Below are 12,156 nucleotides of genomic sequence, written 5' to 3'. Positions count from 1 at the left end.
CCCCTGACCAAGCAAAGAAGGCACATTTCCATAAGAACGTTACACATAAGACCCAACAAAACTTCTTCCATCTTCTGGATCCCTGAGAAACCCTTTGCCTGCAAAACCTTTCTATAGTACTTGGTCTTGTCAACCTTAAGCCAGTGCTTGGTCTGGACACTCAGACTGGGCCTCAGGTTCTGAGATCTGAATGGCTTCACACAGGGTGTCTCCATAACAGAATATGAAAAACCAGGTGACAACCAGACCACGTCTATATGGTACCTTGACAGGACACGGTGGCCAAACGGATACACGGAATCAAAGAACATCCTGTCCTTTCTTCGAGTAAAACACCCTTTAGGCAATAGCATTACAGTTAAACTGTTTCCATCCAGAATTAACTGGCAACAGTGACCACTTAGGAAGGAGCTAGAATTAGGTGAGTCAAATGAATGACTATTGTTTATAAACAAGGAAAGCAGTCATTTGATTCACTTCACACGTATACATGGTACAGCTACACACCCACGTGAACAGACATACACCCACACAGCAGCCTTCTGTACAGCATGGAGATGCATCAGCTTCCGACACGGGAGAAATTCTCACCGCAGTCATCAATGCTTGCCTTCACTGGGGAGGCAGAGTTCACCTATCAGATGGTAACTCAAAATGGGTTTTACTGCCACTGAGAATGCGCACCAAAGGACCTGGATGGGTTCGCATGTTTGTGTTGGCTCTGGCATTTTCCACGTACCCAGCCCTGGGAATCCTAAAGAAAACGTGTCCTGTTCCCAGCTCTGTGCACTGCCCCATTGTATTCCACTTCCCTCACTGGTGAAAGTGAAAATGAAACCAGCACAAACACTCCATTGTTCACTATGAAATATGTACTGGCAACTGGAAATGTTCACAAAACAGACCTGGTTGTGTCATGGCAAGGGGATGTGGAGTGGGGAGGGAGTTACAGGAGCCTTTCCGGCTTCAGAGGTGTGTCCCGCACTTTCGCTGAGGTGCTGAGGCGACAGACCTTTGGGTTTTTTCCATTATACTTGACTCAGGCTCCTGGTCTGATTTACTCAGTATGCACTGGCAGCGTCTGCAGGCTTCTGTGGGAGCAGCTCAGCTGCCCGAGCTGAGGCACAGACCTTGCCAGGTCTCCGTAGGAAATACAACACGCACGAAGAGGAAACAAGCATCAACAATTTATTTGCTCCTGTAAAAGATGACATTGTTCTGCCATCTCTGGTCCCACTTCACTTTGTCAACTTGGTGGTGCTGGCGGGGTACTGTGAACTATTCCAAACACAAACAGAGAAAGTGAGCGCAGGCTGTGTGATGTGCATATCCACGGGGCTGCTGCGTTCTGGCAGGTTCCCTCAGGACAATGCTGCTGACCTCTTTCAGCATCTCAGTGCCTTGCAAGGGCGTGCGAGGAGAGCTTCCCTGATCCCCAGCCTACGAGGGTTCCTTGGACACAGGACCCAATCGGACTGTGTCCCTTCCCTTTACTGGACATCAGTTTCTAACTATTCATTTCTTTTTGTGATCATCGTGATGAGAGGATGAACTCCATGAAAGCAAAGACTGTGTCCATTTCTAGTCCACATCATCCCTCAGGTTCACCGACAGTGCTCGGCACACGGAAAGTCAGCAGCAATTATCTGCTGACTGAATGTTACAGTCCATTTCATTACTCTACTCCCTTAGGCTTATCATAAAGTTTTTGAATATGCACTGGTTCTCTAGTGTTTACTAAATGCTACCAAACTAGGGTTAGAGTAGGAAACCATCCATTGCTAAAGGCATGAGAGTGGGATGTGAGGAATTTGAGTTTTTATTATAATTGTGGTATTAAATAAATGAATGATCTTAAATAATTTGGGGAATCACTTACTCTCCAAGTGAATCTTTCTAATTGTAGGGCTGTCAAATGAAGTCTTCCATGTTTACTGTTTATTTGTTGTTTTTTGGTGATTTCTACAGAGAGGAAGATGTTTTCAGAACACAAGTCTCTCTCTCTTTTTTTTAAGATTTTGTTTATTTGAGAGAGAGAGAGAGAGAGCGAGAGAGCGCAAGCATGGGGAGGGGCAGAGAGAAAATTCCAAGCTGACTCTGCGCTGAGCAGGGACCCGGTTGCAGGGCTGGATCCCATGACCCTGAGATCACAATCCAAGCTGAAATCAAGAGCTGGACGCTTAACAGACTGAGCCACCCAGGCAGCCCCATGAGTATCACTTAATAGGATAGATGATATGGAAAAAAAAAAAAAAAAAAAAAGACCCTTGGAGAGGGGAATATAATTCATTTAGTGAGAATTTCATTAAGTCACTACAAAAACGGGAGAACTTCTTACTCTTCCCTTATGGTACAAAGTGGAATTCTCCCCCGAACTGTGTATTACACACAAACACTGGAGGGAAAATGCTTACTGTACCTTTTGTCTAATGGTTGTAGAAAGGCCCTCCAACTGCCCTGAGAAGTCACTGTAAGGCTGTTCACTGCAGAGCAGAGATAGGTGTATGGCAGGCCATTCCTGGACTTGACCTCAGCCCGTGAAGTTACAGAGACACTAAAAGGCACAACCTCACTCTAAAGTATAGACTCCTCTCTCTCCACAGGCAGCTTTCTGGTGACTGTCCTGGGGCAGCGTCTGGGTGTTCTGGCAATGACATCTGGATATAAAACCGTTAACACTGGCATTGCTCTGGACGGTCCTCGAAAAGTCCCATGTTCGGTGAGTGTAGCATGGTGTGTGCACTGCTGTGATTATGCACCTGGGTGATTTTAAGGGGGCAGACACACACAGGAGTGAATCAAGAGAATGCTTGGTTTTTCCTAAGCAACAACCATTTATAAGATGTTCAAGTCTGCACATGTGTGGCAGACGTTTTATTGAGGTCTACATAAAAAAATCAGTGAGCCAGGGGAAGCCTGGGTGGCCCAGTCCCTTGCGCATCCGACTCCTGATTGCGACTCAGGTCTCGATCTCAGGGTCATGAGATTGAGCCCTACTGGGATCTGTGTTGGACATGGAGCCTGCTTGAGATTCTCTCTCCCTCTCCCTTGCCCCTCCCCCTGCTCTCGCTCTCTTTCTCTTAAACAACACGACCACCACTACCAACAAAGGTAATTTAGCCAGGAGGTACAAGTTTATGCCTCAGTGTTCTCTACTGTGTCAAAAACCTGGCATGAGCTAGTTGTTTTTAGTAAGACTTAAAATATATTTAAAAAAATACACTGTTGGAACTTTTGTGAACTCTCTGGATGCTCTTTGTAGGACCCAGTAACTCCACAGAACACAGTCTCACGTCCTCTGACGTACTGGCCTACGGTGTGGAGAGGAGGAAGGGAGCAGGGATGGTAGGTGAGAGCCAGAATATTGATGTTAGATTTCCCCAAGCTGTTCATAGTCTGGTGAATTCAGACACAGCCTGGTCACAAACTGCTTGTCCGAGTCTCAGTTTCCCCACCTGCCAAACGAGGCAGTTGGTAAGGAGTCCTCCAAACACCGCATCCAACGGCAATAGTACCGTGTCACCCTGTGTGCTGCGTAGACCAATTCAGGAAAACAGTAATAAACATTTGATATCACAGAACTATGAAGACTGCTCCCCTCCCTGGGCTGTGGGTCACAGTGCTTCATGATGATCAGAGTCATCATCACACTGCTGGTGATGTCCCAGGTCCTGCTCCTCAGACTCTCCGCAGCAGACCTGTGAGCACAACCAGGTGTGACCAAAACTGCTGGCTGAGTGGTCGGTCGCTCTCTCTTATCCTGACAGACAAAAATGAGTCGCACCATGCACTGCATATGACATGGGAAGTACTTAGAAATGTCGACTTTAGAATGACTCTAAATATCATTTTAGCTAGCCTTGTAGTTATGCCACTGAATAAGCATGTATTACTGAAACACTTCTGTCACCGAGATTATATAACCCATGAGTCATGATTCTTACACACGTCACTTACATGCAATGGAAAGAACCTCCCTGTAACCTACTCTCTTTGTCCACAAACATCACAGTACTTCGATACTGGTCATAGGAATTGATGCTCACGGTTTCAGAGACATTTCTGATAAAAATAACGGCAGGTATTAAGGGTGACGGGGTCCCACCACGCTTCCCAGCCCCAGCTCCTTCCTGCAGCACAATATCTCACACACATAGTTCCGTGCGTCCCAAGCCCAATGTGCCTGCAAACTGTTGCCCTCAGACTTGGGTGAACACACAGGTGGTACAATCTACCGTCGGGAGAAGGACCCATTCGGTCAGGGAACTGCGATACCCTGAGTGTGGCGGGGTGAGGGTGGAGGTCTCGGACTCCAGTTGGAGTATCTCCAGCTGGATTGGATGCTCCACGGACGGAGGCCCAGCTGGCGCAGGGCCAGTGCAGGCTCCCTGCAAGTACGAGATCCAGGCCAGGGGCCCCTCCTGCCTGAGTCTAAGGCATTCACGGTAGCCATTCGCATCTTCATTCTACAATCTTTAAATGAACAGGTCTTTGTTACACAGCCTAAGTCACGCCCCACCCACAGTTACGACTATAGTCCACTCTTATAATAATTGCCCTCAATTTTTTCTCAAAAGACCAATTCCTTCAAGGAGCATACAGCCTGATACAGAGGACCCTAAAAATAATTACAAACAAGCTAGAAAACAGTATTATGAAAGGCACGAATTCGATGTCACTCTGGAAACACTGAGGGAGAAAGGTGGGACTGATTTCTGCAGGGAGTACCAGAAGGGGACATCTGAGTCTGGCTTTGGAAGAAAACAAATGTAGTAGCATTTCTCATGGCTCTAAGATGCCAGTTTCGAATCAGTTAACTTGTAATTCCTTTAACATTCCACAGATTAAGTTGATTCCCAGGTCCTGTATGACATAACCCACTAAAAAATGTTTATTTCCAGGAAGTGGAGTGCAGTCTTTTCTCTTCAAGAAATTCTAAAAATAAATACCAGTTCAGTCTGAAAAACTGATTTTAAGTCTTTATATATCACCACGTATATGTTAACTAATGCATTACTAAACTAAATGGACTTTTCCTTAAAAAGAAAAACAGAAAACAATGGGAAAAATTTTAAATGCAGTACCCTTTAGGAATCATAACCTTTATTACCGACATTAAATTCCAGCTATCATTCTTGCAAATAATGTCCAATTTGTTTCAGTGTCTTTCCCAGTTGCTAGTATTTTTTACTTTCTATCACCACAGGAAATACAGAACATACAGTACAAATTAGACATTGAAAAATCAGGTATTTATGACAATCCTTTCCCTTTTCTCTATGAAATAATTTGTCTACATTTTCCTGTCTGAACATATCAACTTTCAGCAAGAATGGAATGTTAATTGATGTTACGCACAAGCTGGGCTATCATTCCTCAAATTTAGTAAGAAAAAAAAAACCCAAACAAACAAACCCAGAAAACAAACAAAAAATTCCAAAACAAAACCAACTGGGTTTCCTGTTTTTATTTATGGTTTTTTGTGCCCATGCTTCCCTCAATGAAAGTACCCAAGGAGCTCAGCTCCTTCCCTTTGCTCCCCTGATAACCACTGGAACCACAAAGCCTATTTAAGCTTTTCCTCGGGGACTCCAAACACCACGCACAACTATATTCTAGGGAAGACCACAACTTACCTAACCCTTCCCACCAGGGAAACCCCCCACACTCAGCAGTTCGGCTGTGATCATATATGAATACAAGGGCTCACTTCACCCAGCCCAAAGCTGAGGCATATCCTTTAAATACAATCTAGTGCCTTGTTTTCTCAAAAGTATGATTTATCTTTCAACAATGGTGACACACTCCAAGGAAGCCTCTGTAAAAATTCTGATGCCCCAGGTAAAGCATAAAATGCTGAGAAAGTATGTGGTCTTACATGTCCAGGATATAGTATCCGTATTTTGGGGGTGGGGAAATGGAACACTTCTGTAAACTGGACGTTTTCCTAAGACAAGTTATCTCAGTGAATTTCCAACTGCCCTTCTGTCTATTTCTTAGCTAAGGCATTACTGGAATCTGGGTAAACAATTCTTTGGTGGGAAGAGTATCAGCCTCCTGTGGCCACCGCCAACCCTCAAGTCATTAGGATGACCAAAGATGCCGCCATAAATTTCTCAACAGCGCCCTCCAGCCAGGACCGTGCGGATCCTCATTGAGAATTGCTTCAAGGCTAGAGATGAACTGTGTGAAAAATGACATACTGACCCAAGAAGAGTCTTTTTGTTAAGGCTTCATCTAATGCTTTGAGGACAATTTGTATAGTCTTCGTGGACCCAAGGGTATTCTCAGCATCAACCTCCTACCCCAAGGAAGTAGGACAGTAAAGGGACATTCCTTGGCTTTTGGTATCTCTGCCTGAATTCACTGCATGTAAAACAGGTCTTTCAAAGATAAAAGTTATCGGCAGCGGCAGTGTTGGGGGGGTGGGAGAGATGGGTGCTGCTTGTTCATGGGGCATCCTGGTTCACTGTAAATTTAATTTCTTTTTCACAGTCAGCACCAGAACTTCAGAAGAGAGCTTTCATACACCTGCGCAGGCACCTGGCTGTTTCTCAAACCAGGACGCTACAGACAGATCAACATTCCTGGGGCTCTTCCTCCCTAAACCCTTGAGCTGTGTTTCCCCAGACTCTCTGCATGCAGCAAGCATTTGAAAATTTAACTGATTCCTTTCTAGTGGCAACAAAATAACAGACTATTTCTGCAATGGATCCTGTCCATGACAAGCCAAGTCTGGATGTGCCTGTAGTTGTAAGCAAAACCCTTTCTTTCTAGCCCTGCTTTTTAAAGAGCGCAAAGACATTTTGTACCCCAACTGACCAGAGGCAGTAATAATCTCAGGGGCATGGTATGGGAGCAGTACATCATTTAATAGAGGAAATATAAGCTTAACGAAACAACAGCACATTCTCACTCACCACTGAGGTAAGAGCCATCTGGAAACTGTAGATGCGGGCAAGGCCGAAGTCAGCCAGCTTTATTTGTCCACTGCTGGTCACCAGAATGTTCTGCGGTTTTAGGTCACGATGCACTACTCGGTGAGAATGAAGAAAATCTAGACCTCGGAGAAGCTGAAACATCATATCCTGAATAAAATGAAAAAAGAAAAGCAATAAACTGTCAAAACAGAATTCAACATGCAGAATCACTAGCATCAGAAAGCATTTGACAAGTATTTACTGAAGAAATCAATCTGTCTCCCTTCCCACCTCTCCAGTCTCCCATTCTCAAGGTCACTAACAAAAAATTTCACATTGACCTGTATTCTATTAATGAAAGGAAAATTTAAAAATAGTTTCAGGTGGCACTGGGAATATTCTGGAGGATAAATATCAAACTGGTGTCTGTAGTAAACTGGGGAGAGGAAGTAAGCGGTAAGACCGAGACACTTTTTATTTCATGTATTTTTATATGGTTTAATATGTTATTTACACAATTAAAACCAAGTAAATGGTAGTAACATAATGGTAATCCCTATTATTTTTATAGCACCTATTGCTTAGCATTAGGTGTCATGCACTGTTCTAAACACATTCTGTTCAGTAACTGTTCAGTAACTCAATACACAACCCAACACTGGATTAATAATAGCAGTACCCCCATTTTATAGGCCAAGAAACTGATTCACAGGTATATGTAATTAGCCCAAAGTAACACCACTAGCCAAGAAGTCAGTCTTGATTCAAACCATAGTCTAGAAAAAGTGAGTTCAAATCCCCAAAGCACTCCTTTATTAGATCAATGATTGAATAAGTACGTAAAGCCAAGTAAGCCATTTAATGTCCCCAAGCCTCCATTCCCGTCTGTAAAATGGGAAAGCAACAAAACTTACTTCACAGGATCATTGTTTGTAAAGCACTTAGTACAGTAGTAAGCATTCAATAAATGGCAGCTCTTACTGCTATCACTACCAACCAGCATGGATCCGGCAGTAGGGAGAACTTCCAAAAAATAAACCAATGTCCCATCTTTCTCTAACTTCGGAATTGGTAAAATGAGAAGTTTTAGACCTCAGAAACAGTGTGTGAAAGTAGGAATTCAAGATACTGACTATTTGATCTTTTGAAATCTTGGGTTAACCAGACTAACCTACCCTCCCAAATATTGTGCAAATGGTGTATACAAGGGAGGATGGAATTATTTTGTTCATATAAGGATTAGACAAATGGGAAGGCAGCATCATGGCCTTCAGAGCTGGCAGAGGCTGTGAGGACACCCTTGTTCATCAGCTGGACCATATTTGGTTATTAGTTGACAGTACTGGTTTTTCCTTCAGAGCTGGGAGTTCTGTCTTTACGTGACGTCTTATTGAAAACCAAAGCCTCAGTTTTCCAGAAAGCGAAGAGAAGACAGTGCTCACTTTTTGTAATATTATGAAATTACATGAAGTAACATCTGCCAAGGCGGGGGGCCTTTGTGGAACATGGTAAGCATTCAGTCAGTGACAATCACTCAAGTGTCCTGTTTCCCCAGGGAGACAGTCACTAACAACTATAAGAAAATGTGGCCAATGACAAGGTCAGTGAATCTGCTGAATACTTAGCACTGGAAATGCAATGTAAGGTGTTTAGAATCCCTCGGAGATGCCCGTCCATGGACATTCTGAACTAGGAGGGTTTACCTTCTAGGTTTTCAAAGGCAGAACTCTTAGAGAAAACTGCACTGTTGAGGGTCAGTCCTTTAAGACCTGAGAACCACTGCAGGTCACACACCTCACAATGCACACACAATTTCCGGTGTGAAAATGAAGCATGCGATGTTTACAAAAGTAGTGGAGCAGATCATTCATTACTGGAAATGTATGCACATGACTTGTAAGGCCTGGATTTTATTATTATTATTATTATTATTATTTAAGATTTTATTTATTTATTTGACAGATAGAGACCACAAGTAGGCAGAGAGGCAGGCAGAGATAGAGGAGGAAGCAGGCTCTCCACAGAGCAGAGAGCCCAATGCGGGGCTCGATCCCAGGACCCTGGGATCATGACCTGAGCTGAAGGCAGAGGCTTTAATCCACTGAGCCACCCAGACGCCCCTTATTATTATTATTTTTATTTACAGACCGGGATCACAAATAGGCAGAGAGGCAGGCAGAGAGAGAGGGGGAGCAGGCTCCCTGCTGAGCAGAGAGCCCGATATGGGGCTCGATCCCAAGACCCTGAGATCATGACCTGAGCCGAAGGCAGAGGCTTTAACCCACTGAGCCACCCAGGCGCCCCAAGACCTGGATTTTAAACAGCACTATTAACCTAAAGTAATGCCATGCTAGGCTATCATCTTTCCCTTCTTCTACCCTAAACACCACCCATTTAACACTGCACAAAGAATAAATCGGTTTGGTTCATTTTTCAGTGCTCAGATAGTTTAAGCAGACCATTAACAATAAAAATTTTAAAATTTGAACTAATTAATTAACAATAAAGCCCATCTAAAGTTTATAAAAAGCCTGAACCACAGAGTAAAAAAAAAAAAAAAAAAGTGTGTATGGCTTTTATTTGTGAATTTTATACAAGATGTACATCTTTCTTAACTATTAAATCGGTATATGCTTAATGCAGAAATTTTTTAAAAAATCCAGAGGATGGGGGAGCCTGGGTGGCTCAGTTGGTTAAGTATCTAACTCTTTTATTTTTTTTTTTAAAGATTTTATTTATTTATTTGACAGAGAGAGAGAGATCACAAGTAGGCAGAGAGGCAGGCTGAGAGAGTGAGAGGGAAGCAGGCTCCCTGCTGAGCAGAGAGCCCGATGTGGGCCTTGATCCCAGGACTCTGAGATTATGACCTGAGCCAAAGGCAGAGGCTTAACCCACTGAGCCACCCAGGTGACCTAAATATCTAACTCTAGATTTCTGCTCAGGTCATGATCTTAGGGTCATGAGATGGAGTCCCATGTGGGGCTCCATGCTCAGCATAGAGTCTGTTTGTCCCTCTCTGTTCCTCTCCCTGCTCTCTGTTTCTCTCTCAAATATATAAATAAGTTTTTTTTGAAAATCCAGAGGAAGAACATAAATCACTCAAAATCCTACCATTTAGAGAACAGAGAGAACTTCACCATTAAACAATGTTTGTCTTTCTGGTCTTTCAAAAATTACAGATGTTGCTATAGTTATAGGAATAAATATATAGCATTTACACATATATACAACATATAGCACATATAAAGAATATTAATATACATATATTTATAAATAAAAATGATTATTAAATGATAAATAAATATTTATAAATAAAAATGATTATTAAATGATAAATAAAAATGATTCTGTACACATTATTTTGGGGTTGTTTTAAAGGCATTTAACAATTCAATATGAATATTTTTGCCATGTCAACAAAATTCTACTACTATATATATATATATTTTAATAGAACATTATCTTTTAATATTTTATTTATTTGACAGAGATGACAAGTAGGCAGAGAGGCAGGCAGAGAGAGAGAGTAAGGGAAGCAGGCTCCCCTCTGAGCAAGGGCCCAATGCGGGGCTCGATCCCAGGACCCTGGGATCATGACCTGAGCTGAAGGCAGAGGCTTTAACCCACTGAGCCACCCAGGCACCCCTAGAACATGATGTTTAATGGCTGCATGGTTTTCTTCCCTGGGATATGCCATCATCATTATTTGGTTTTAGTTACGTTATTTTGGAACTTCTACCAAGAGTCTAGTCCCCCTTCATTTAAAGGCTGGGGTACATGAGAATGGCTTGTTACCATTATAACTATTACAACCAGCACAGTTTAAGTAGTGTCAACCCATGTAAATGCACTAATGCTGATTCCCTGTAAATGATGCTTATAGATTTATGGGAAGTTGATATTATGTAAGCATTACTATTCTTCAGATTTTGTTAGGCTATTAAATTTTTTTTTTTTTTTTTTTTTTTTGGTGAGCAAACAGGGTTTTCTTTTAATCCTACAATATTCAGCTACAAAAGAGTTTTGAACTCTGTGAGCTTTGAATTAAATGATTTAAAAAATTTTCGCCCAAGTCTCATGATCTTCAGAAATTCAACTGTGATGTAGTTTGAGGCACGTTATAGACTTATAGTAAGTGTGATGTGGGAACCCTCCTCAATCTTTAGTGTCTTTCACTGGAACACCTAATCTCAAAGGGAAAATACACTCAGCTATGTCAGGGACTCCAGTCACAAGGAAGAGTAAGACATGGTCCCAATTCCTGAGAATGATGAACGAATAAAACTGTAACACTAAACATGGCAGGAAAAAACACCTTTTGTTCGGAATCACAAGAAGTGCTTGGATCAAAGACATTTCAAAGGACTCTTAAGCTTATTACCTGTTCGATCTCAGTTTACAGTATTGTGAGAGATACTTTTAAATTAGCTCCTCAAGATTTTAATCTAAATTAATCTATCTTATATGAAACACATATTTCACAGTAATCCTGGTGATATAAGGCAATGAAACTACAAATACTGCCAATTAAGGCTCTTAATTTTAAATCTTTTAACATTACAATGCATAATTCTGTTAGAAAAGGTTTAAACATCTAGTCCTGCTTAGGATAAATAGTCACTTGGGGCCCTCACTCCATCTTTCTGAAGCAGCTGTCGTGGAAGTATGTTTCAACAGGACACCATCATGGAATGAAGTCTGGTTCCCAGTGACTTTGGGTGGGGTTTTGTCCTTGGTGACCCCCTCTTCGAAGATTCTGGACTTTACTCTGAATACTAGAAATCTATAAAGCTGTGTAATCATTTCTTAAAGGTGTTCTAGAGGTTCAGTCCTGTCATTTCTTTAAAAACAAAACAAACAAGCAAACTGAAAACTTACCTCAAGCTTTTCTAATGGGAAATACTTTTATTATTGGGTCTTTTTCCAACTACAAGGTGTAATTAGTACCAAAAGATACTAAAACACCCAATTTAAACCAATGTTTAAATCCAGAGCAGGATTTATATCCAGAGCAGGATATAAAAAAAAAAAACAAAAAAAAAACCCGTAAATCCTAGAAATGACAGCTTTCAACGGACAATTCTGGATTTTTGGCTTTATCTATGTTGACACAGTCATGTCCTCAAGGTTTAAGTGACAAAAATATACATCAACACTAACTACTTAAAAATGAAAAATAAGGCATAAACAACCACAATGATAATCATTTTTGTCCTCCTTATAATGTGTAAATTAC

At 41.9% G+C, this 12,156-nt stretch overlaps 1 protein-coding gene across 3 annotated transcripts in view; it reads right to left on the bottom strand.

Moving 5' to 3' along the window:
* Positions 1-12,156, bottom strand: part of CDK6 (cyclin dependent kinase 6) — a 239,383-nt gene that overhangs the window by 116,543 nt on the left and 110,684 nt on the right. For all 3 annotated transcript variants that reach the window (XM_046020621.1, XM_046020622.1, XM_046020620.1), the window contains exon 4: positions 6,921-7,088. In XM_046020621.1, the coding sequence (XP_045876577.1) occupies positions 6,921-7,088 (168 nt within the window). The remainder of the gene's footprint in view (positions 1-6,920; positions 7,089-12,156) is intronic.

Source organism: Meles meles, chromosome 10 (genome assembly GCF_922984935.1).
Source record: "Meles meles chromosome 10, mMelMel3.1 paternal haplotype, whole genome shotgun sequence".
Classification (NCBI taxonomy): Eukaryota; Metazoa; Chordata; class Mammalia; order Carnivora; family Mustelidae; genus Meles; species Meles meles.
This window is presented reverse-complemented; position numbering and strand designations above follow the sequence as displayed.